The 26,432-nt window shown below is 32.8% G+C and overlaps 3 protein-coding genes across 4 annotated transcripts; all 3 read left to right on the top strand.

Moving 5' to 3' along the window:
- On the top strand, nucleotides 1-8,489 carry LOC123715673 (beta-1,3-glucan-binding protein-like). The gene is made up of 8 exons (XM_045670896.1): nucleotides 1-159; nucleotides 2,808-3,032; nucleotides 3,796-4,067; nucleotides 4,465-4,598; nucleotides 5,134-5,300; nucleotides 5,934-6,158; nucleotides 7,137-7,279; nucleotides 8,258-8,489. The coding sequence occupies exons 1-8, from the start codon at nucleotides 48-50 to the stop codon at nucleotides 8,438-8,440; spliced, it is 1,461 nt and encodes a 486-aa protein (XP_045526852.1). The 5' UTR covers nucleotides 1-47; the 3' UTR covers nucleotides 8,441-8,489.
- A 1,273-nt stretch (nucleotides 8,490-9,762) lies between these two features.
- Nucleotides 9,763-19,722, top strand: LOC123715672 (beta-1,3-glucan-binding protein-like). 2 transcript variants are annotated; one of them, XM_045670893.1, is made up of 9 exons: nucleotides 9,763-9,930; nucleotides 12,781-13,005; nucleotides 13,612-13,940; nucleotides 14,663-14,796; nucleotides 15,435-15,601; nucleotides 16,921-17,065; nucleotides 17,786-17,865; nucleotides 18,333-18,475; nucleotides 18,979-19,722. In XM_045670893.1, exons 1-9 carry the CDS (start codon nucleotides 9,819-9,821, stop codon nucleotides 19,165-19,167), a joined length of 1,524 nt encoding a protein of 507 aa, XP_045526849.1. In that variant the 5' UTR covers nucleotides 9,763-9,818; the 3' UTR covers nucleotides 19,168-19,722. The 2 variants fall into 2 exon arrangements, with proteins under 2 accessions (XP_045526849.1, XP_045526850.1); XM_045670894.1 differs by lacking the exon at nucleotides 9,763-9,930 and adding an exon at nucleotides 10,679-10,755.
- A 568-nt stretch (nucleotides 19,723-20,290) lies between these two features.
- LOC123715674 (beta-1,3-glucan-binding protein-like) lies at nucleotides 20,291-25,678 on the top strand. The gene is made up of 9 exons (XM_045670897.1): nucleotides 20,291-20,406; nucleotides 20,743-21,006; nucleotides 21,160-21,341; nucleotides 22,103-22,251; nucleotides 22,595-22,743; nucleotides 23,044-23,162; nucleotides 23,462-23,588; nucleotides 24,511-24,656; nucleotides 25,464-25,678. The coding sequence occupies exons 2-9, from the start codon at nucleotides 20,955-20,957 to the stop codon at nucleotides 25,656-25,658; spliced, it is 1,119 nt and encodes a 372-aa protein (XP_045526853.1). The 5' UTR covers nucleotides 20,291-20,406; nucleotides 20,743-20,954; the 3' UTR covers nucleotides 25,659-25,678.
- Nucleotides 25,679-26,432: the final 754 nt, after the last annotated feature.

Below are 26,432 nucleotides of genomic sequence, written 5' to 3'. Positions count from 1 at the left end.
GGTTTTCCTCAGTCCGTCATTGCAGTTGCTAGCGGACAGACGTCACCATGAAGACGATTTTAATTTTAATAACAATTATATACAATGTGCGGGCCTACACCGTTCCGCCGGCAACTTTAGAAGCCATTTATCCTAGAGGATTGCGGGTTTCAGTACCAGGTATGTTAATTTTATCAATTACGAGTTGCGTGTTATAATTACTGTGATGGGAATAATTCTTCGTAAACATCGTCTGGTTTAAGCTAAAATACTATATATTATTTAGGTTCAAGAATACATCAGAACTTATGTTCGTTACGAGTTAGTAATTTAAAGTTTAATTTAAATGAAAAATATTATAAAATATGTAGAATGTTACTGATGTAAGGTAGAACAGTGTTTTCACTTTTGCCAGTTCAGCACCCTTACACTGTAAGTTCTAATAGCAACTGTGATACGAATCCCGACGATTTGGTGTGCAAGATTTATGTGGTTCCCTCAATATCATGTATATTAAGAGACACACACGCACAGGCATCGCGCGAAACAAAAACACATCGGCATTGTCGCTAAAATTTAAACTTTGAAACGTAAGGTACATTAAAAAAATGATAATTTATTAAAGTAATTAGATTATTTAATTAGTAGCTAATAACGAAATTTCACTAAATTCTTCATAAATGTCAATTACCATTACTAATTGGACCAAATTAATATAGAGCTTATTAAATCGACGAAAAAATTTAAATGAAAAGATTTCATAAAGTCTTGAGATTCTTAGTTGATTTCCTTTTTGTTAGAATTAATATATTTTCTATACAAAAATGTAAGATAGTATTGTATCAATGTTGCTTCAAGCCATCTGTTTGCATATTTTAAGGGAGGTTACGTGACTTCAAACAAAAGGCTTTCGCACGTACACATATAACACATATAACATGGGCAGGGGCATTTCCACATGTTTCATTATTTGACCCACGAAAATCAGATCACTTCCGTGGCTTTGGAGGCGATTGTTTCGCGTGGAATCAAAAACCCAGTGTGCTTTAACCACTAAATGAGTATTTGCTCTTTAGTCTATTTATAAACAAGATTAGGACCACCTTTTTATGAGGAAAATCGTTTCAACGGGCGATACTTAATATTATCTTAAAGGTTAGAATTTATGGCGATGTTTTGATCTCTTATATATCTACGAGTTTTATACAGCAGTGTCCCGCGGTTTCAACCGTTAATTTAGCAAGCGAGATGATATACAACCTTTATCTTCGACCAAGTAAAAAACCATTGGTGTTAAAACTTTTTTAAGTCTTGGCCGCAGATTTCTGTATCCGTCTCATGATCATTGATCAACCTAATAGGGACGAGTAGGTAGTAGCCTCTTGTGCCTGACATATACCATCGACTATTTGAGTCTAAGCCTAATCTGGCCTACCTTTTTAGAGGCTACAGATCATTTTACTAACAAACGAACGAACAATCACTTCTAGATTGTTCGTTTTTCCATAATAAAATCCTAAGTACTAAATAAAACAATATTTTACAATTATCTTTCTAATCTTTCTCTCCATAAAAATCTTCCTCAGAGTTTAAGGAATAATTAATAAAATACTCGGATTGGTCCAGCCAGGCTTCCAGTTTTGCGCATTTTTGCAATTTATGTTTATTTATATAGATTTGTTACTATTGTGTAATTCTTTTTTGGCTTTACTCTTAAATTAATATAAAAACGTGGATTATTAAATAAATAATATTTTTCTTTGCACAGAGTACATATGATGTTTATATGGATAACAATGTAACCATGGTAACAAGGTCTTTATTAGACGTTTTATATCGCTTTGTTTGTGTACCTGAAATAGGATCAACGTATCTAAGGTTAATGATACTGGGAATAAAAGAACGTTGAACTACGACTAGTCAATTGATCATACAAAAAACTCGCCTTGGAAACTTGTTTGGACGTGGATTTTTTCTTCGTTAATTTGATAATTAAATTTTGATGGATCCAATTTATGTTTGGAATAAAAACTAATTTATATCGAAAAATTATTATCAGATTGTTTTTGCTTCCTTGATATGTCAATAACTATTTTATTAACGACTAGTGACATATATAGTTTGTACCGTTTTTTAAATATGTTGGAAATAAATATAGACTGACTATATTACCTAAGTATAATATAAAATTGTAAAGGCTCGTTTACACCGAGTCAATAACGTGCGACAATGCCGCATGCTACACATTGTGGCATGCTACACATAGAAAGCATTTGTGGCATACGGCAGCCTATTTTACGCCGAGGAAACATCGTGCCTGGGTACTATCTGCCTTATTTAGTACTACTAAGCCATGAAGCTAAACCACAGAAGAAAAACGTTAAAATGGTGGAAAAGAAGATTAATTCAGAATTTTTACTAACAAAAAATAAGACAGACTATAGTGTTTGTTTAAAAACTTTACCATAATGTTAACTGAAAACCTTGAGGACTTTTTTCCATCCATAAAGTCCACTCCATGACCGATATTTCTCACTTTCCAAAACAAATAAAAACAAAAACATTACCTACAAACTGTTTTGACGCACGAAAAATGTCGCATGTCTATGGTGGCAGGATACAAGCTGCGACACTGCCACATGTAGCATGCGGCCTTGTGGCATGCCACAATACCACATAGTGTTGCCCCGGTGTAATATAGCCTTAATGGTGAAAGAATTTTCAAATCGATTTTAGTACTTTTTCCAAATAGCTTACAAACATACATAAACACAAATCTTTCCTCTTTATATATAGAGATAATTACTAATCAATGTTTACTTTTCTAGATGATGGTTTTTCCCTATTCGCTTTCCATGGAAAACTCAATGAGGAAATGGAGGGTCTCGAGGCGGGTCAGTGGTCCCGTGACATCACTAAGCCCAAAAACGGAAAATGGTATTTCAGGGATAGAAATGCCAAGCTGAACATCGGAGACAAAATATACTTCTGGACTTACGTGATCCGAGATGGGTTGGGATATAGGCAGGATAATGGAGAATGGACCGTCACAGGTTATTAAAAATAGCAGACATACTCTGTAACGTTTGATAAGTGTTTCGAACTTCGACGTTGATTACGTCATGATTTTTGATAAATAAATCAATAGTATTGTCTTTGGTTAACATAGCTTTTACACATTGAAAGAAAACAACTTTTTAACCGGATCAAATCTATTTGTATTATCATAAAGTTATAATTATTTTACATAATTTTAAATATAAATTTTCCGACGTTTCGCGTGCGTGGTCACGGTGACTGCAAACAAAAGGTGTTGAATGTCAAAAGTATCACAGCTGTAGAGAAAGTTGTGTTATCTGTATTTATTTCCCCGGAGTTGGTATCGACTAAAAGATGACGGGTTTTTGCAGATAGAGGACACCGTGAGTCATTTCTGTATCTGTTTCATGATCATTTGTTAATCTAATAGGCAAGAAGGTGCTCAGCGTTCTGTGCCTGACGCCTTCAACATTTTGGGTCTAAGTCAAGCCGGTTTCCTCACGATGCTTTCTTTCACCGTTCACCGTTTCACCGCATGCGCACCTTTTTCATAACAGCAGTTTAATGAACGAATTATAAGAAATTTTGCCAAGGTACTGTTAATGTTTCACGCAATTTTGTAGTACCATTTTATGAACCAGTCACATTATCTATTACATCGCTCTCTGTTCCTCATGGACTCGAGCATCAGGAATTCCGGCGGAGAATTCCATTATCTGAGGCCGGACAAGGGCCAATGCGAAATACTTTAATACTAAAGATTTTTTTTTCTTTTAGAATATGTGACTGAAGATGGCAAACCAGTGGATCCAAACAAGTTGCCACCACCCACACCCACACCGACACCCACACCCACCGTCAATACCCCAATATACACTCCACCAGTGACAAGACCTGTAACACAAAGCAGCTGCACTATATCTCCTACTGTTGTGAGAGGTCTACAACACGTTTGCACTGGTCAGCTGATCTTCAGCGACGAGTTTGACAAGCCAAACGTTAGGGACCTCGTGAACTGGGAGGCGGAAGTCAGATTCCCTGAAGAACCGGTATGAGTTTACATGGATAAATATTACTCACGAAAATTATCAAAATACTTTTAATATTTTAAATAAAAAAAACATTATTACTGAATTTATTAGCTTCTGTGTCTTTCATAATATTTCTTTATAGTAAAGTAGGTGATCAGCCAGTACCTTCATTATTGGATCTTATATGGAGGCTGCCAATATTTTCCTTTATCGTACAAGCAGGTATTTGTTACACAGATAAACAAAATTCCATTGATGCCACAAATCAACGAGTCATTTCAACAGCTAAGCTTATTATAATGCTCAAATAATGTTAAACATAAATAGGAATATTTTAAATATACCACTAATGTATCATAAAAATGTGTTGAATATAACAATAGAGTCTTTCTCTCTAATATTGATACATTTCCAGGATTATCCATTCAACATTTATCTATCAGAAGATAGTTTAAAAATGGAAGACGGCGCCCTAAACATCTATCCACTGCTGACTGAGGACAAGTTTAGAGAAGGAATCCTGGATGAATCGTTGGATTTGAGCAATACGTAAGTATAAAAAACAAATATTTATAAAGTGTAAAAATTTATTACCTGATATTTGAGACTACCTGTATGTATCAAAGATACATTAGTACGTTGTAGGGTATTGAGTGAATTGAAATTTAATTCATAGTGAGATAGCCTGATATATATATTCTTACTGAGAACCTCACCAAAACATTTGTGATATTCTGAAAGGTTCTCAAGCGAATATTATAAGGAAACGAGATGGCGTGTGTATAGTTGGACATTTACCGGTACAGACTAAATAAAACCTAACAAACCAATCAAGCGTAACAAATATCTTCAAAAATCCATTGCATGTAATTAGGAATATAATGTAAAATAAAAATATTTAATATACATTCATACGTATTAAAAACAAAGATGTGTATATGTATAGATAGCTATGTTTGTAACAAATAAACTACTTGATCGATTAAATTTTTTTACACACGATAATATTTTATGCTATGTTTATTCCTGTGTGAAGCTGGTATATGTCGCCTGTTATTCATTATATTGCATAATGAATTTTCAGATGTACAGGCACTATAGGCACAAGGGAATGTAATCGAACAGCTTGGGGAGCGCAAATTCTACCTCCTGTATACACCGGCAAAGTTACTACTAAAAACAAGTTCAATTTTAAATTTGGAAAAATCGAAATACGAGCTAAATTGCCTGGTGGCAATTGGTTGATACCAGGTGAGATGGACATTTGAAAAGAGAATACTTTCTAAGTACTTCATACTTCACTTGATAACAGGGAGTGCATAAACAAACAGTTTTATTATTTATGATATAAAGTATGACATAATACGCTCATCTTTCTATGAGTTAAAAAAAAACAGATGTATACTATACTATGGAAAAATTAATAGACAAGATATAAATCAATAAAAAGCCTCAAATTTTAATAGTTATTACTATCATTCGTATCTTTTTAAAAAAATGTGTGCGTGTACTAGTGTACACAAGTAAGAAGTGAAGCTTTTTTATGACCTTAATTTTATTTTATTTTTCGATAAATGATCTACTATATGCAACTTTACAGAAATTGGTTAAATAAAGTTAAATTAAACTTTATTATCATAGACATGTATACAAATAATACAATTACTACTAAGATTATTACAGAATTTCATTAATTGTAATAGAATAATTACTATCATTATTATCGTTAGTATATATTTTTGTTATTAGCAACAACAATCAAATCTCTTCGAATCAAGCGTGGTAGGGACAAGGAAAATATGAAAAAAGAAAAATTTGACGCGTAACGGAATAATGTGACAGTAATTTTTTTCAACATTTAATATTTCGTAACTTTTTTACCAGAATTAAACTTAGAACCCCACGATAAAGTTTACGGAAACGCAAGATACGAATCAGGACTTATTCGCGTAGCATTCGCAAAGGGGAACCCAACCTATTCAAAGAAACTCTACGGAGGTGCAATACTCTCCGATACCGATCCATTCAGGACTTATCTGATGAAGGAGAAAATCGGAATTGACAGCTGGAATAAGGATTATCATACCTACACACTGATCTGGAAGCCAGGTATGTTTTAACAACCTTTTATTTAACAGGCTATAAAAACAAGTAATTCTAAATTTAAAATCTTTATAAATGATGAAACCTAATGGTTCACAAACGTCGTTCTGCGAAAATAAATAAACAATTTGTATAACAGTTCCACAACTTTCTATAATTTATCTCTATATTAGGAAGATATTTTTTAGATAATACATTTTTTTGCTGTTCCGGAATTGTTTAAAATGACATAACATTTTGATATGCCTAGTCTGAGTTCAATCTTTTGAATTACAATTTTAAAATGTCTCAGTCAACGGTAAAAATTCTTTATCAATTATTTGACGTTATTTTTCTTAGATTACAATCCATGCTATACAAAAAATATGGCCTTAAATTGTACAATAATAACTTGTCTAGGTAATCACGCTAATGTGTTTTATGTATAAATCACATTAGCATCATTTATGAATATTCTTGGTATTGTAATAGCACGAATATTCATAAATTTTCATGCTATTACAATACAATTATATGCTGTGGTACTGTGGAGAGTGTACTGTTCCAACCTTAATAAACCTCGAGTCTCGACCAGCCCAATCACTAACTGACGGGCCCGAAAACCCTAATGGCTAAAGTCGGGAAGTTTTGTATATCTTTCACTAGAACAATAGCGTTTTAGGATGTATAAATAGAAAATTTATACAAATTAAAAAGTGTGTTGCGGCCTCTAATACTGGTAGCATTTTCTCGCTGCACTGTTATAAAAAAAACGTAAATCAATGGCGCTACAACCTTTTTAGATCTGGGCCTCAGATTCTGTATCTGTTTCATGATCATTTGTTAATCGATTTCGATAACTCGATAACTTGAAATCGATACTCAATCACAAATTATAATTATCTCATATCAAGAACTATTATGTATTTCGAAAATCGGAGAATACTACTTAAAAATTGAAGGCCGAAACCGAAAATTAATTAAACATTCTACTTATGTTTGCAGATGGTATTGATCTACTTGTTGATGGGGAGCAGTATGGTTCAATACCTGCTGGCGAAGGCTTTTACCCCAGTGCGAGAGAGCACGCCGTACCCCACGCAGCTTCTTGGCTCAAAGGGTCTGTCATGGCACCTCTTGATCAAATGGTTAGTAAATATGTGACAATTATTAAAAATTCTTCAGTTACAAATAATATTGTTTAGTATTTAAATCTTTTAATTGGCGGTATTATTTAAAAAATATTTTCTGTTATGTTTCGTACACTGTAAGGTTTTCTAAAAAAATATGTGTAGATGTCGCATCTACCTACATATATATTTTTTATAGGTAATTAAAAGTATCTGAGACGTTTTATCTTATTAGACCTTTGTTAGTCTACCACGGTTTCATCATAATATCGTAAAATAAAGTGTAAATTGCGCTCGTGGAAAGATAAAACCATTGATGGGTTCAAAAACACGATTTGAGGGAGACACAGGTACACTTAACGGGGTTTATTAAATAGTTAATAATATTAATATGCAAACATGAAAAGAGGAAGACACAATTTTAAGTAACAAACACAATCGCATTAATTTACTGGTCTTGACAATCACAAATCAGTCAAACATTAGCTATCAAACGTTCGCGGTATTCAAGCACCCGTGTGCAAAAGGAATGAGTTCAGACTTGAGAGTTGGAAGTGAAACTTCTGTATCGGCGTTGTTAAAAAAAATACCGTCACATTTTTCGGTTACGCGTCACACTTTTCTTGTCCCTACCATGGTTGATTGGAAGAGATTCGAAGCGAATAACAAAAATATATAATAACGATAACAATGATAGTAATAATTCTATTACGATAATGAAATTCTGTAATTATCTTAGTAGTAATAAGGTAAAATGAAATAATTGTATTATTTGTATTCATGTCTATGATAATAAAAGCCTTTTATTAAAATTTATCTAATTTAACTTTATGTAACCAATTTTTGGAAAGTTGCATATAGTAGACATTTTTCGAAAAATAAGGTGATAAAGAAGTTTCACTTAAAAAAATGTATGCGTGTACTAGTGTACAGTACACGCATACATTTTTTTAATGATATTTTTAACAAAAACTTTAATTTGATTTTTGATTTCAGTTCTACGTGTCGCTCGGTCTTCGCGTGGGTGGAATCCATGATTTCGCAGACGCTCCAGACAAACCGTGGAAGAACCGCGGCAGCAAGGCCATGTTTGACTTCTGGCAGGCCAAGAACTCCTGGTTTCCTTCGTGGTACCAATCACAGATGAAAATCGACTATGTTAGGATATACTCGCTGTGATTTTTGTAAATAAATACTTTGAAGTCTAATTATAGTAAAATAAATAATAGATGTTTCTATTAATTTTTTTACCCTAAGTTAAGTTACTGTACAAAGTGTAAAAAGCTTCAAAATAAACTTTGCATAAATCATTTTTTTAATATAGGCAATTTACAATAAGCCTTAACCTGTTAAAATAAATATCCTAATTGTTGTTAAAAGTTAATTAGTCAAAATGCACTGTTTTCTCTCTTCTTTAATTAATAATCCCTTACCTTGGCAGCGCAAACACAATTAGACTAAACGAGTTGAAAGAGTACTTTAGTTAAAAGAGTGCAGACTGATATATTTTTCATGTATAATATCACCCTTGTTTTCTTGTTTTGAGAAATAAATTACTGACAAATGACATTATATTTTACGAAAAAATATACAAAACAATATTATTTAACAAATAACGTTAATTCCGAAGATGACTGAAACATATGATTTTTTATATTCAAAATTCCGCATTCCGCAATCTGTACATTTAATTTATAATTGTTTAGTCAAGCCACATTTCATACATCTAATTTAAATATGGGGTACAGCAAAAACAACTTTTCTAACTTACAAACAGTACAAAATAAATTAATAAAAGCACTATTTAGATACAATTTTTCAAACACAGACTAATAAAATCTACCAAGAAACCAAAATTATGTAGATTGGGCAACTATATGTTGATAGCACTTGTATCTCAATTAAAAAAAAAGTAACTCTCGTCATAGTAGCTTATCATTTAAAAAAAAATCAAACACACCACTACACACAATACTTGTCGAGCGAGTTTGCTTATCTTGCCGAAGCCGCGTACAAATTATTTGAAGAAGTCCATTAAGTATGAGGGTGTGCAATTATTTAATCAATTACCGTCTAACATTCGTAGTATTAGCGCGTTTAACCAATTCAGAAGGGCATTAAAGAAACATATCAGAATGAGCCAAGTAGACTAAAATTGGAACGGCTGATGACGACGTATGATACACGTACATATGAAGTATGTATAAAATAAAATACATTTTTTGTAATGAGAATAAAAAGTTCTTTAAACACTAAAATAAAATTATTAATATTATGAACTTGATATTATTATTCAAAATTGCCGCGTTTTAGCATCATTGTTACTAACTTATTCGATATTTAAAAACAAAAACAATACTTTTAAAACCTGTCAAACATTGTATTTTACAAGTACACAGAACTGCAAAAAATGTGAATACCGTTACTAAACCGACCAATAAATTGCAACGAACCTTGAAAATTGATTAAACATAAATAATATTCATATAAAACCCAGCATTTTGTAATTAATATTATTCTACTGTCGACCGGCGTAGTCACCTCACCGTTTTTTGTGATGTTTAAGTTTTTATTGCTGTTTTCAAGCTTTTACTATGTGTTGTGTTATGAAGTACCTAAAGCGAAGTTTCAAGCTATTTATCCCAAAGGACTTAAAGTGATTATACCAGGTATGTGGGAATAGCTTTTAAATTAATTGATGGCGTATACGTGACTCATACTGTTTCTATTTTCGAAAAAAATTATCGACGAAATTGACGAACTCCGAATCTTGATGCTATTTGTAATTAGTAGGCTCTGTATTGATAACGTGAGATTGAGTTTTTAATTACATTCATTTTATTGTGATTATATTAAATCTTCATCAGATTTTTATTAATTGTTTTTTTATATATATGTGGTAGTAATCGAAACAGAACTAATTTAAGCGTACGAACAACTCGGTTCCAGAAGATAAACCACTCATAAGAAAATAGTATTCATTTTTACAACAAATTCCCAATTCCGAAATTTGAGAATTATCACTGAATAAATTCAAAGCTCTCGTTAAAAGTAAATTAATGATTAAGGCTTTTTATAAATTTAACAAATTTTAAAATAATCTTAATCCTTGGAATTGATTTTCTCCAGTTAAAATTATTTGTATGACATAAAATTTAGCGATTAAAAATAGCGGTGGAGAGTTTCTTGCCAGTTCTTCTAGCCCGCTTTACGCCCTTGTCTTAATAACTGGTAGTAAATGTAAATTTAGAATCAATTTAACATCTTTTCTGTGGACGTTAATAAGTGTACTTAATTACCTATATGATTTAAAAGTTTTATATTTATATTATCTAAGCCAGCAGTTTGCATGCTCTGTGGCTTAGTCACGGGTTGGCTAAACTATAAATGAATAAAAAGTGGCATTTCAACCTTTTAAGTCCGCACCATTTGGCGTTACCTTGTGTTTCTTTCTACAATGCTATTAGGGTCTTTTGTGTTTCTGTGGGTCTAAGGTGTGTGTGTGTGTCTATATGAGACATAAAGTCTATTGTGTACAGCTGGGGATCGAACCGATGTCTTCGGGGATGAGAGTTGTACACTGAAGTTCTAGTAACTTCCTCATGTGTAAAATACGCAGAAGACTGCCTAAAATTTTCAAATATTTTCTCCAATTAATACCAGTGTGTGGGACAGAAGAGTATTGTGAACAAATTTACTATCGTACATCTTAATATTTAACACATAAATCACGAGAAAATCTATGAATAATTAAAAAATAGTTGTAAAGTTTCGTCTTAATAAATTTCTACAATGTATTATGTTTAAGTTGAAAACAGAATCGTCTGAGCATGAACTAGGAAAAATCTCAATAAAGAAGCGATGAGGCATATAACTTGTTTGAGTATTAATTACCTATTGAGTATTGATTACCTTTGGCATTTCCTTAACACGTGTCATATGTAACTATCTTAGGTTTCTTTAACCGACTTTAAAAGAGGCTTAATTCGTCATAACACATGAGTATTTTGATGAATAACTCCTATATCCATTATACATTATCTCTTTACTGAGACATCATGAACACGACGATCTAGCCTAATTTAAGACTTTACTTATTAGGCTAGTAGTTTAAAACTAATCTAATATAGTAAAAAGTATATTTAACATAAGAAAGTGTCCAATAACACTTCTTACAGTCTCTATTAAGGGGAAGCAACTCCGTTCTTGTGTTCTATGATTTCACTAACACTAATCACTAATTCTATAGATTTGTCCTTTTCAATCTTCTTCCTAAACCCGTGATGTTAACAAGTTGAATAGCCTAGACATTCACGTGATGGTGGAGGCTTCGTTCGTTGGCTCCAGCATTTCTTTTTCTTTAATTTTCTCTCACTGCGGTTTAATTGTTTAATCTTAGGGTGATATTATATAGTGTTCCTAAATAAATAATACTATCCAATACCTTGTAAATATACTAAAGATCTCAAACGACCACCGTCTACCACTCATTCTTTACATATTATGAGATGAAAAATTATTTTATTTTATATAATATTTTTGTTTTGGTTATTGTCAGGACCGGTTAGCCTTATAATAACGAACACAAAATATATATCCATTTTATTATTATTATTTTCCAAATATATTTTATTTCGGGGATAAAATTTTATGCTTATTTTTTTATACTTTCTGTGAGTAATGAAACCGTAACATAATAAGCAAACTGGCATGTCTAAGACCCATAACTCGATAACTGCTAATACGTGTTAGCCGTATACTTTACACGCCAATTATTAATCATCCCATTATTGCCAGTGTTAAGTGTAAAGTGTTCTTTGTGTTTCAAGAAACGTTCAATCAACTCAATTACTAACTAACTGTAGATATCAAATGGTCTATTAGTTATAATTGAACTCACAATTTGCAGCTAGAATTAAAAACCACAAACTGATAAGCTAGTTTGTATAATAGTTAATATATAGATAAAGAATAAGGTATGCATTCTTAATTCATGTCAAATGAACTGATACAAGACGAGGCTCGTGGTTACGTTTTTAGGATTTTCCGCTTTACTTTATAAATTTTTCTCTCCATAAAAACCTTCCTCAGAGTTCAAGAAATACATTTAAATAAATATTCGATATTTTGCGATTTATTTTTATTATTATAAAATATCCAAGTCGTAAATTGAGAGACTTGATGTTTCAACTTGTCGATGTTTTGGAAGTCAATAGCAATTATCATTTGCCTTATACTTTCATTTAACTGAGACACAAATACTTTAATGTTTAATTTGTAAAGCAAGAGATATTTATCTTGAATTTAATATTACATTTATTTGACCAAATCTTATTTGTTTATTGTAGTTTATTTCTTTCGTGTTAGTTATATTTGCCTAAAAGTGCTCATCACACTGAATCTTGTTTTTTATTGTTCTTTATGTACCAATGTATTAGTGTGCCTAGTGTTGGAAAACTTTTGTAAAAAAAAGTATACGTAAACGATGAATATAGATACAATTGATTAATCATTTTCAGATGACGGCTTCTCTTTGGTCGCTTTCCATGGAAAGCTGAACGAAGAGATGGATGGTCTCGAAGGTGGTACCTGGTCTGCAGATATACCTAAAGCGGATAACGGAGAATGGATATTCCGTGATGATAATGTGGAGATGAAGTTGGGAGATAAGGTTTACTTTTGGACGTTTGCTATTAAAAATGGACTAGGGTACCGACAAGATGATGGAGAGTGGTCTGTGGATGGTAAGTAAAACTTGACAGCTGTATTCATTCAAAATACTAATTGTTATTGATACGAAACGTTTATGCATAGGACATTTTTACGTCTGGGTTTTAACATTGTCTTAATTCAAGTAGATTTATAATATGTTTTGAAAATCTACAAAATTTTGGTCATTTCCTGTCATAAAACTCTTATTTTTACAAATGTTATAATGCTGAAGATTTTTTGGGCTACCCTTAAGAAGTAATGGTTCATATATAAAAGAAATGTGTTTGATGAAAATGTTGGGCATTTCTTGTCATAAACGTTTTCATAAAATTGAAGACATATTAATCAATTCTTTCTAACGTAAAATGCGTTGTTTTGTAGTAAAATTATTATCTTATTATGGAATAAAGTTTTTTTCTTTCTTTTTCTCTTCTTTCATTTCTGTCTTTTGTTTTCTTTCTTTCTTCCATGGCGAAAAATAGACTCCCAAACTAACAAGGGTGAAAACGCTATAACTAAAGGAGTAATTACATTCTTCAAAAGAAAGCCTTGGCATGCCCTTGTCCCAACGGGAAGTCATCGCACCTCAGTAGTAGAAGAAGTTTAACCCCACTTTAACAAAATCAATCACTTTTCAGGATACGTTGACGCATCTGGCAACCCAGTTTATGTTCAAGATGGTACAACCGAAGTGCCAACAACCATACCTCCCACTACACCTCCCACTACGCCTACCACCACACCTCCCACTACGCCTTCCACCACACCTTCCACCACTCAGGCGCCAAAACCAAAACCAACCACAGATTCCTCAAACCCTTACAAATACCCGTGTGATATATCTTTGAGTAAAGTGACGACACCAGGGTTTGTCTGCAAAGGCCAGGTGCTGTTTGAGGATACATTTGATGGTGATATAGACAAGGGGAGGATATGGACACCTGAAGTTAAAATGCCTAATGCACCCGTAAGTATAAATTTAAGTGCTGTAATAGTGTTTAATCCTATGAGTTTTATCGTGCTATTTAAGTTCGTTACTTATTCTGTTCTTTTTATATTTCTGTATGGTGATTATAGAGCAATAGCTGAGCTCATTTCCGTCTCCAAGGGACAGCTAAACTTTATTTTTTTCTCACTTTATGCACACAATAAATAATAAAATTGACAATTACAAAAACAAGGTACAAGGGGCGGCCTTATTGCTACTAAGCGACCTCTTCCAGGAAAGCCTAAAGACCAAATTGTTACCATACATCCCTGTGGAATAAATGTTTTGTTTGTTTGTTATATTACACATACTATTTCAGGCAACCAAAGTGTTCGTTATATTGTTTTACGTACTTTACGTAGTTAATTATCATATTTTTACAATTTACAATTAATATTACTGAACACAGGTTGTGATATTATTATATCGTACTAAAAGGTTATGTTACATTTGCTTGCAAGATTATCTTTAATAATTTAAAATGATCTCTGTTGGAAATCACTTTCAATTTCAAGTTATATTTATACGAAAGCAAGTGTTTTGTTGTGTTTTATTATATAACATTTTCATAATATATTAGAAGTGATCATTACATTTTATTCTCAAGAAAAATATTCTATATAATATATTCACCGTTATGCCAAAAATATAATATCATCTAAATATATGAAAAAACAATTTTTTACTTTTATAACTTTCAGGATTTCCCATTCAACGTGTATTTGTATGATAAAAATGTGCGATCTGATGACGGAAAGTTGATAATAGAACCAATGACCCTCGAATCGAAGTATGGTGATGGATTTATTTGGGAAACTCTAGACCTCACCCTAAAGTAAGTTTTTCTATACGTGTTAAATCAGATGGATCAGAAAATCTCACAGATTGCCTGAACTTGACGCGCCAGCAAAATTACCACACGACTTCAATAACTTCATAATTAAGTTTCCGTATCACGTAATGTAACATCAGTTACATTACGTTACCATGTTTCTCAAAGTTGGGTTTCGTAGGCAAATACATAATTGGAGGTTACGTATTTGTAATAAAATAGTAGGAAGTTAATAAATACAGTAATTATTATATTATTCATCTGTTATATTGTTGAAGTGTTGTCTGTTACATTCTTCTGTTTCTGTTACATGGTTAACTTGATTGCGTATACTTTTTTTCACAAAATAAATGCAGGCTAAATCATAAAATATTGTGTTTGACTTATTTTTTAAAATTCCCATTCCATATACCATAAAACATTTTCTTTATACCGAAATACAGACGCAGTGTGTGAGTTCATTTGCGCAATGTTTAACTGGCACTGGTCGTCAAGCCCTCAGATCATCATCACAATTGTTGGAATCACTTTGGGAATCTTAGTATTAGCTCGCTCATAATCAAAAACTATCTAACGCGTTTACAGGCGCGTGTGTCTAGAAATCTGTAAACATATTTGTACTATAAAGGACATTTTTTTAGGTGTACCGGCAAAATTGGTACCCCAGAATGTTACCGAGAAGCAGCTGGACCCGAAATTCTACCACCGATAATTACTGGGAAAGTTAATACCAAGCGAAGTTTTGCTTTTAAATATGGGAAAGTTGAAGTTGTCGCCAAAATGCCGCTTGGAAACTGGCTAATACCTGGTATGAGGGTCTAGTATAGGAGACATATTGTGTAGTGTTGGCCTAGTGGCGTGCGACTGTCATCCCTGAGGTTGTAGGTTGGATTCCCGGCTATGTACCAATTGACTTTCTTTCTATAAGCGCATAAACGCTGGAACGGTGAAGGATAACATCGTAAGGAAACCGGCTTGCCTTAGACTCAAAAAGTCGACAGCATGTATCAGGCACAGAAGACTGATCACATACTTGTCTGTGAGATTAACAAATGATCATGAAACAGATACAGAAATCTGAGGTTCGAACTTAGTAGTTTGTAGAGCTACTGATTTATTTATTTATTTTTTTTAATTTTCAATCAATTTTAATTTATAATTCAGATTATATCATGTCAACCAATAAATCTCATAATATAAAACACAGTAGCATTTCTACTTTTTGATTTTGACATAGGTTTACATAGCTTGTGGAATTGGCTATTGAAAATGGTCATGCTTCAAAGATAAAAAAAACCAATTGCATGCCATTTACTGGATGTAAGTAGTTTCTTGATTTAATACAAAATAGATCAGCTCATAAAACGATACACTAATACTACGTAAACTCAAATAATAAAAAGTACTCAAAAATTCGCTAGACTGTGAGCGTATTTTGAACTAAATAAATTCGTTAGAATCTTGTGTAAATATCACAAACTGCAATTGTCATATCAAAGTGTAGGTATGCTTAGGAAAACTAGATGATTGTTAGAACGAAATTATAGTTACTTTGCACGAATAATATAGTAACTATCTGTACCGGGCACTGGCCCGGCGATTGATATTGTACATAAAACACACTATCATGAAATTTGTTTCCTTAGTTGTCAAATAATTATTGTTTTTCAAAATTAAACATTAAATATATAACATTAGATAAAATTTATCCATCGGATTAAAGGATTTGAAAGGGAAATATTTTTACAGCTCTATACAGTTCACGACTGGATAAACAAAACGATAACAACTTAGTTCTGTAGTAAGTAAATCTACAAAAAAATATGAGCATAGAAAAAAGCATTCGTTTTTATTCGGAATTGATTGCCAATATGCTATATTTACTTGTGGTATTAGAATAGTTAAATACCATACGTTAGTACGTAGTACCCACAATATTTCGACAAAAATTAGTACCTACGATGTCATCATACGTAACAAATCCGACGGCGGAAAGATAGTTTCTACTGGAGCCTTCGAGCCAATAAGTTCTTAGACTGGCCGAGGATCCTAAGATTGAAGGAAAAGTACACCTTATTTTCTACAAATATCTCGCAATTAAAATAATAATTTTCAATAAAATTTCAGAGATACAGCTTGAGCCGCGGTTCAACGAGTACGGATCGCGCAGGTATGCCTCTGGTCTATTGAAGATTGCACTTGTTAAAGGGAATGTGGAATTCGCAAAGAAGCTCATGGCAGGACCGGTTATGTCCGATATTGAACCTTATAGGTACGTTATAAGGCTTCATTTAAGTAATATAACTTCTAATATATATTCAGTTTTCTTTTTGACATGAAGAAATTTGAGTTGTAAATGGAAAAATGTAAACTAAATTAATATTTTTATTTCCTGGGTTTCGTCAATAATTTGAGTATTTAAAAAAAAGAGGTGTTAATTATTCAGTAATGTTAAACTGAGCTCCTATAGTATATAATATGTATAATGTTTGGCCCTTTCATATTAAATTGGTGTTATGTCGTACTGGACACTTTAACCTTAAATGTCTCCTCTCTGATTTGAAAGTCAAAATTCAATTTTTACAGCTATTTACCCATGCATTTGTTTTTCGAGAACCACGATTCATATCCATTTCCCGCTATAGTTATTTTTCTTCGCTTCACTTTATTAAAACATGAAATATCGCGTTATTAACGAGTTCCTAGTTGGAATGTCTAAAGCATCTATCGCACTCCCCGGACCTTGCTTCAACAGATTACCATTTTTTTTTATTTGAATAACTTCTTGAAAGGTAAAAAATTCAACTCTGATTAGGGATTCGGACCCCCCTCCAAAGATTTTCTCAATTCCCGTTGGAATGAGATAGCAATGGTACAAACTTTGATTAATTAAATATATATTTGTTTTTTAATCTACTTTTTGTTCCCCAGTACAAAACTCCGCCTGACTTATCTAAATACATTCCAATTCCTATGTTTTTATTTGTTCCAGGAGTATGTATTTGAAGGAAAAAGTTGGTTACGAGAATTGGAATAAAGCCTACCATAACTATACTCTTGTATGGACACCAGGTGAAAAGATTAGGAATTATTTGTTATTTTAATTTGATTAAAGAAACTTCTTCATCGGCGTTGGAAAAAAATTACGCGTCACATTTTTCCGTTACGAGCCATCTTTTACTTGTTGAACCACGGTTGATTCGAAGAGATAATAACAAAAATATATAATAATGATAACAATGATAGTAATAATTATATTACAATTAAATAATTGTATTGTTTGTATTCATGTCTATGATAATAAAAGCCTTTTGTAAACTTTATCTAATTTAACTTTATTTAACTAATTTCTGTAAAGTTGCGTGTGTACACTAGTACACGCACCCATTTTTTAAATTAATTTAATTTGTACATAAACAAAATTTCTGTCTAGAGAAAAATATGCGTTAAATTGCAGTTTTTTTTTTCGGTTTAAATACAAAAATTTTATTTATGTAATAAAAATAAGACAATATCCGTTATAAATAAATCTGTTCCAGACTCGATTGAAATGTTTGTTGATGGTGAGAAGTACGGCGAGGTGGATCCCGGTGAAGGCTTCTACCAAGAAGCTGTTAAGCATCACGTTAGAGCAGCATCCAGATGGCTGAAAGGGTCCGCCATGGCACCATTTGATGAATTGGTAATATGCCTACTTTGATTTAAATGTAAACCACACTTTTCTGTTGATCTTTTGAAATGTTGCCTTTGCATTTTTCACACATTTTTGTTTATTTTGGTAGAACAAATCTTGATATCAAAAAATGGGGGTAGATGGTCGAACAGTAAAAATTAAGGGTTATATGTATATTTTTATGCCAAATCAAAAAAATAATTATTGAGATAGGCTCCCCCTATTTTATATATACCATTACCTCCTCCTCGTTAAAAATGGTTAAGCCCTTTGGATCAGTGTTTCCTAATTGTAGATTAGTGTTTGCGCTGTGACTCAAGAATTTGTAAGATTATGACAAAAGACGAAATAAGAACTAACATAAAAAAATAATTAACAAAAAAATTGTAGATATTAACTTGATTCAAATGCGATTAACGATTATAACTTTATTCTGACTCAATTAATTGGGACATTACAAAAAACTTTTTTGCAACTTTATTTAGTTGGTTAAATATAATATCTTTTGACAGTTCTATATATCCCTCGGTCTTCGGGTTGGTGGGATCAACGAGTTCCCGGACACAACGAATAAGCCATGGAAGAATCGTTCAGCGAAGGCTGCACTCCAATTCTGGAACCACCGCGACGAGTGGCTTCCCACTTGGTTCTCTGATACCAGTCCTTTAAGCATTGACTCTGTGAGGGTTTATGCTCTATAGTCCAGAAATACTTGGGCATTCTAAATTTACTCATAAATTTTACTATGACAATTCCCTATAACCTAAAACATTTACAGAGTTTTCAGTCCCTGACACAGGTGATAAATTTTCTCGTGTAAGACTGACTAGTTTCCTCATGATGTTTTCGTCTAGTTAAGGGTCCGTTTTGAATAAAAAACTAAGTCTTATACATATTAAAATATGTTTATGTGAAAAAATAGGGTTTTTAACTTTATAAAGGAAAGGAATAATTATGATACTTCGCAATGTAACGTATAAACTAGCAAATGATTATAATCGGCCGAAGACCAACTCTTTCCATTTCATAACCTCTTCGTCTTACGTATTATAATGTAAATAAAAAAAATATACAAGCTTACAAAAGCTTATAATCCACAAACATTTATAAAAACAAAAAAAAAACTATTCAGAAACAGTATTGTGTTAATGCTGTTTAAGCTCGCAAGAAGCCACATTCGTGTGAACATATTTTGTTTGTAAATAAACTATGAAGGTGAGAATTCATTGTTTCCTTTGGAGTTTTAATAAAATATTTATGTAATATTTGAAGTTTTCTTAATTCTTACATTGTAAGCAAGGTTGCATTTTTACTACTTTGAATTACAGAATAAACTAGTATAAAGATATTTATTTCCAACACACAGATATACAGTATTTACAATATTCTTAACATAACATAGTAATAATAATTTAAAATTAATAAATACAAAATTCAAAATTTAAATAGTGGCCGTAGTAGTTCCTGTGGCCAGTGTACCTGGCAGCATTTCCTCGCTGTATAAGTTATACGTTGAGCAAGGAAAACAACAGCTCTGGGGTCACCAGTACTATCTACCATGCGCCAATTTAAATCTTTAATTAGAACAAAATCAAAGTTGGAGAAAATACTCTTATATCTGAGCCGTTTATTACTTTCGACTTCACAATTCCTGTGCAAATTCTGATATCCTATTCTTCTGCTTTACCCAAAAATATGGAACCTTTTAAAATTATAAAAAATACTAGTTAAAGTTTTGTCTATATTAAATCTTTACCACAAACCCGTCTTATCGGAAGTGACCTCAGATGCGCGTGAGTCGTTTATGATCAGTCACAATATGGCCGTCACACGAATCGTTTTATTCATATTACTTATATTGCCTGCGCTTGCGCAAGACAGCTTTACACAAATAACTGTGCAAGCTTTTAAACCCAAGGGATTCAGAATATATCTGCCAGGTATGAAACATTCTATTTTATTTATCAATAACTTATTTTTGATTCTTAAAATGACAAAATACAAGGAAAGTGTGAAACCTTTATAAGCTAAAACTCAAGGCCAAATCTTGTTTACAAACATACTCAGCAGTTCCAAAGAAGAACTCACGTTGACGTTGAAATATTATTAGGTACTTACGTTGGCCAGAAAATACTATACATACTACTATAGAAAATAACTTAAAAAATAATTAATAAATTGTGAAACTTATTATACAGCAATTTACAAATATTATTAATATTATATCCATTTAAACCCATATCATTAAGTATTTAATTATAAAAATCACATTTCAGGAGATGCAAAAATTAAGTTTCTTCGTATACACGTCCAGCTTAATTCCACTATACAAAAATACCGATTCGATGAATTTGTTTTTCACGAAACCGAGGGCTATTGGGTATTTGAGAAACCGGACATAAAATTACGAGTAGATGATGAATTACAATACGATATATTTTTTTGCACCAATAACAGTATCATTAGTGATCCTTCTGAAGACAATAACATGCAGTTATTTTGTAACGGCCATGCTAAAGGTGGTACCTATAATGTCACAAGTAAGTATTATTCTAAAAATTCTACTAAATTAAACAAAAAACTTGGGGATTAAAAGTGGCGGAGTGGTGCCAGTTCTTGTGTTTAACCGTGTGGTAGAACTGACAGGAATGTTATGAATCATTTCCCTTTCATTCCTGATCATAATATTTCAGATCTAGATAAGCGAACTGAGCTACCACCTGTGTATAATCGTGAATGTCTTTCCAAATTTCGCCTCACACAAGTACCCAATGGTGAGGTGTGTGCTGGTGATGTATTACTGGAAGAGCACTTCGATGATCTTTTGAACCCAGAACTATGGGAAGTGGAACATTATATACCAATGGATCATCCGGTAAGTAAAAATACCATTTTAAAAAGTTTTAAAATTTGTTTTATCCATCCACTAGGTTCTTTAAAACTTTATAATCTTGGAAAATTAAGTCAACGGTTTTTGTGTCCGGAACATGATGCGTGTTTTCTTCTTTATTGCTCATAGTTGGAAGATTCAATTGCAGCACAGTGGAAGTTGACTTATACGACTTTCGATTACTATACATTTCACTAGGCTAAATCCGCACCTGCCACCATACGAGACGTCTCAATTGAAAATTTCATCAGCATCACCTTGACTGCTGCTTCCACGGTTTGACACTGATACTTTCTTTTGGGAATTAGTGAACTGTGGAATAGACTCCCGAAGACTCCAGCTGAGAGATACGATTTCCAAATGTTTAAAGATAGATTACACAACTCCCTCAAAGGCCCGCAACCCAATAAAATGGGTGTCCATGGGCTGGGATGACTGTCTTTTTTTGAGCATCTCTTCGGCTCGTTCTCTCTCCTATCCAATAAAAAAACCTATTACTCTACATAATAAATGAACTAGATAAACAAAAAATCCCTTATTCATAAAAACTAAATCACTATTACACCGTTCTTATATGTAACAAAAGAGTTCCTTTTTAAGGAGCGCAATCAGACTCTTTATATTATATAATGCATTATGTAATCTATCATATATGTAAATCCCTCATCCAATTAAAGTAAACTAATATCGAAACATTACACGCTAAGCAACGCGATACATTTACATCACCGTCCTTCTCATTACAGGAGCATCCATTTGTGTCATATCAGAATATTGATAGTGGGACTGTACATGTTTCTGGTGGGGCTCTTAATATTCAAGCGATGGTCCAGACTGAGCTGCAGGGTTACAATCAGGAGTTTTTATACAAGGGATCTTTAGATCTCTATAGTGGGTACATAAGTTAAATTTGACGTGTTTTATTAGTAGACACTTTGTTGTACATTTATCTTGTTATAAACAGAGTTTTGAATTAAATATTATAAATGTTATCTAGAATAATAATTGTTGGTCATATTTTGTTAATTGTGATATCGTTACCATTTCGGACATTCACCTGACATGCCTTATCATTTGGCTAATGTATGCATCATAATTGCAGCGTCTTCGTTGAAGTTTCATCCTTTTTTATGAATTCCGATCCCAATATGTTATTTAGATACTATTTAGATGAATTTTTATTTTAAATTATACTGTTTTCTTGATTTCTCTTTAAATTTCACAAATACTTTTTCTAGATGTACTGGCCGAGTCTGCGGTATGCATGCTATGGGGCCTATGATTTTGCCACCCATTGTTAGTGGCAGGGTGAGATCACGCGTACCGTTTAAATATGGAACTATTCATATAAGAGCAAAAATGCCTATTGGTGACTGGATTTATCCAGGTATTAATAAATATACGTACTTCAAGAACTCTTCTTAATTCATACCTTAATTTAGGCAAACATATTGATACGAAGTTATATATTTATGTGATTTTTATCAAAGAACTAAATATATAATCCCAAATACTGATGAAATGGTTTACCCTGGCAGTGAACTCAACAACTGGCAGGCAGTAAAAACCAGTTAATCATCTCCTCTTTTGTCAACTTTCTTTTTACTAGAAACTAAAGATCGCCCAGCTAAACTCAATTTTTACATTTTATGTATAGTAAATGTAAATTATTATATATTTTTTTCAGAAATGCTGCTGGAACCATTAGTAAATAAATATGGTAGTATGTTTTACTCTTCTGGCGCTTTAAAAATAGCTATGGCTAGGGGAAACAGAAATTTGAATGATACCACTTATAATAGTAAAGTAAGTGAAAGTAAAATTAAAAGTTACATCCTAATTCATCATTAATTACTTAAAAGTGTGTATAGAATGAAAATGATCACCAATTTAAGAATTGTAATTTCTCTTCATACTAATTTTATTTATTTATTTGAGCTTCCCAATCCTCTATGAAGTTGGAACAGCGTTTAAAGAAACTAATTGCGCAGGCCCTTCATAGCCTCTCCAGTCATTATTAAAATATCATCAATATAAATTGTTAAATGTTAGCAACATTTAGCATAGCATTCTTAATACTAATATTAAGAATAACGAAATTGCAGGTGTTACAAGGTAGACCAATTCTCAATTCAAAATGCAAACGTGTCTTTGATTATCACAAAAATCAGCGCACAGACAACTCTTCTTGGGGTGATGACTTCCATGTCTATTCTCTTACCTGGCAACCAGGTAATTTTTTATTATTATATTAAGTTAATCTTCTAGACAGCAATCTTTATCTACGTTTAAAAAAAAATGAAATTTGCGATATTATTATTACACTTATTTAGTTTGGTGGCGGTTGTTGGAGGGAAGATCAAATAAATATTCAACGAAACTCTTTGTTCGCTGGGGGGGTGTCAACTTGCTGTAATCATTGATAACTTGTTAATATATAGCTTATAACATAAAGAAATCAATGGCGCTACAACCTTTTTAGGTCTGGGCCTCAGATTCTGTATCTGTTTCGTGATCATTTGTTAATCGAATAGGCAAGGTGATCAGCCTTCTGTGCCAGACGCACGCCGTCGACTTTTTGGGTCTAAGACAAGCCGGTTTCCTCACGATGTTTCCCTTCACCGTTCGAGCTAATGTTAAATGCGCACATAGAAATAAAATCCATTGGTGCACAGCTGGGGATCGAACCTACGACCTCAGGGATGAGAGTCGCATGCCACTAGTCCATCACTGCTCGTTATCATATAGTTAATTTTATGTTAGTTATATAGCTTATAACTAACATAAAATTAGGAGTTGTATTGCGACGCTAGACTAAGAAAAAAGTTACTTGGCTTATTTAAGAGTACTTATATCTAAGTGACAGTTATGTACCCTATAATGAATATAAGTGTGGTCAATCTATTGGACATTATCGGAAACGAGAATGTTATATTACAATTTATGAGTATGCGACAAGCTAAAGGGCTCATTTTGGCGTCAAGTATGCGATGGTTGCTATCATTTGGTTTGCGTTTCTAATATTTGTGTTACTGGTTTTGTTGTAACTTAACTAATGTTTAAACTCACTGCACAAGAAATTAACAGTGAAACAAACGTTAATATTATTTTCTAACGTAACGAAGATTATTTAAGAATTCTAAAATTTTTGCAGGCCAAATCCAGCTATCAATAGACGGCAGGCCATGGGTGACATATACGCCTGGTTCATCTGGTCTCAGGTCATGGCTTCCGAAAGCCTGCAGACAAGACTGGTATACTTTACTGAACGGACCCAAGATTGCACCATTCGATCAGCACGTAAGCCACTAAAAATAATAGCAACCGGTTTTTTTAGAAAGAGTCGTCATGTGAAGCTTTTGTGTGGATAAGAATGATTTTAATTCAAACCTAAAAGGCTATTTATTTTTTACGTACTCGGCATTTTGATAGTACCAAATTAATATATCCTAGAAGCAGTACTGTAAAAATGCATACAAAATTATTCAAAACATTTAGAGGAACTTCACCTGTATCTACCCAGGAATCTAACACGGCTGTGGGTGCCTGCATGTTGCACCGAGTTGTATTCATAACATAGTTACGCAGTTACGCATAGGTATCAAACTGTTTAATCACCTTCCTAGAAGTTATAGATAACTGCCGTGTAATGCTTTCAAGGGGAAGATTACATTTTAAAGGCAAGGTGCCTTTACAGCGTGGTTAAGACTATAGACTTTCGACTAGAGACTAGAAAGTTTCGACAACAATTAAAATTAACTGTTCTTAATATCATTACATCATGATAATTAATATGACATTTGCATGCCTATTATTATTTGGCTGATTGAATAATTAATCAATCGGAATGTTTATAATTATATCGAAGCACTTTAGTAATTCTTTTACGTAAGTGGAAGTAGAAGCCAGTAGGCCTTGCTTTTTAAATACATACCTAGAACAATTCGTACCGATTATTAAAAGTTGGCAACGCATTGGCGAGTCTTCTGGCAAGTTGAGTGTCCATGGCGGTATTACTTGACATCTGGTGAGCCTCCTATTACATAACAATATTTTTATTGGTTTCCCTGGTTTAATTGAATAATGTAACACAAAACTTTTCTTCAGTTCTATTTGAGTCTTGGCGTAGCAGTTGGGGGCACCTTCGAATTTCCGGACAATGTGGTGGCAAGCTACGGTAAGCCATGGAAGAACAGCGACTCCGGAGCGGCTCGGGACTTCTGGAAGGCCAGGTTGGATTGGCTCCCTACCTGGACGCAGCCAGTACTCGCTGTGGACTATGTGAAAATTGTTGCTATATGAAAAATAAATATGATTATTGATGTGTTTTTTAATTTAAAATATGTGTTTTCAATGTAAAAGATTGTAAGTGTACTTGAATTTTAAGTGCCAAACAGTGAATGAAAAAAAAATTGAACACAAGAACAGTCTTCCCTTTAATAGAGACTATAAGTAGTTATGACACTTACGATAATAATCATTTTTTAGTAAATTAGGTTAGTCTTAAATAACTTAATCGTCTTAAGTTATGCTTGATCGTAATGTCCCATGATGTCGTAGTAAAGACACATGTATGTAAAAAAAATCTAAAAGATGCTTAGTAGTTCTAGGTTATTCTGTAAACAATATATCAACGTGTTTGCCGGGTGTGATACTGGGAACACAAAGATTTAAACAAACAAATAAATTGTCCATCCAATTATCAAAATACATAAAATAATACAATTATCATCTTTTATGTTTTGTTTTGATTTGCAAATTCTAAGCTCGAATACGGATAAAGTTATCTGAGGTCAACCGAGTATATTACTGTCTCGAGTAAGATCTCAAAGCTCACAAGCTGAAGCGATATGAACATATATACGATAGTATGGTTCCTTTCTGAAGTTAATTGGTTAGTAGTTTGTATGAAATTCAGTTTTGTGTCGTTCAGATCATTAGCGTATACCGAATTAAAATCAACATTTAGTGACTTACTTGACTTAATGTCCTACAACCCCGAGATGGGTCGTAGGGCGTCCACAGTGACTCTCCATCGCCTTCAGTCTTGAGCCTCGTATATCACCTCGCTCCAAG

This window comes from Pieris brassicae, chromosome 10 (assembly GCF_905147105.1).
Source record: "Pieris brassicae chromosome 10, ilPieBrab1.1, whole genome shotgun sequence".
Taxonomy (NCBI): domain Eukaryota; kingdom Metazoa; phylum Arthropoda; class Insecta; order Lepidoptera; family Pieridae; genus Pieris; species Pieris brassicae.
This window is presented reverse-complemented; position numbering and strand designations above follow the sequence as displayed.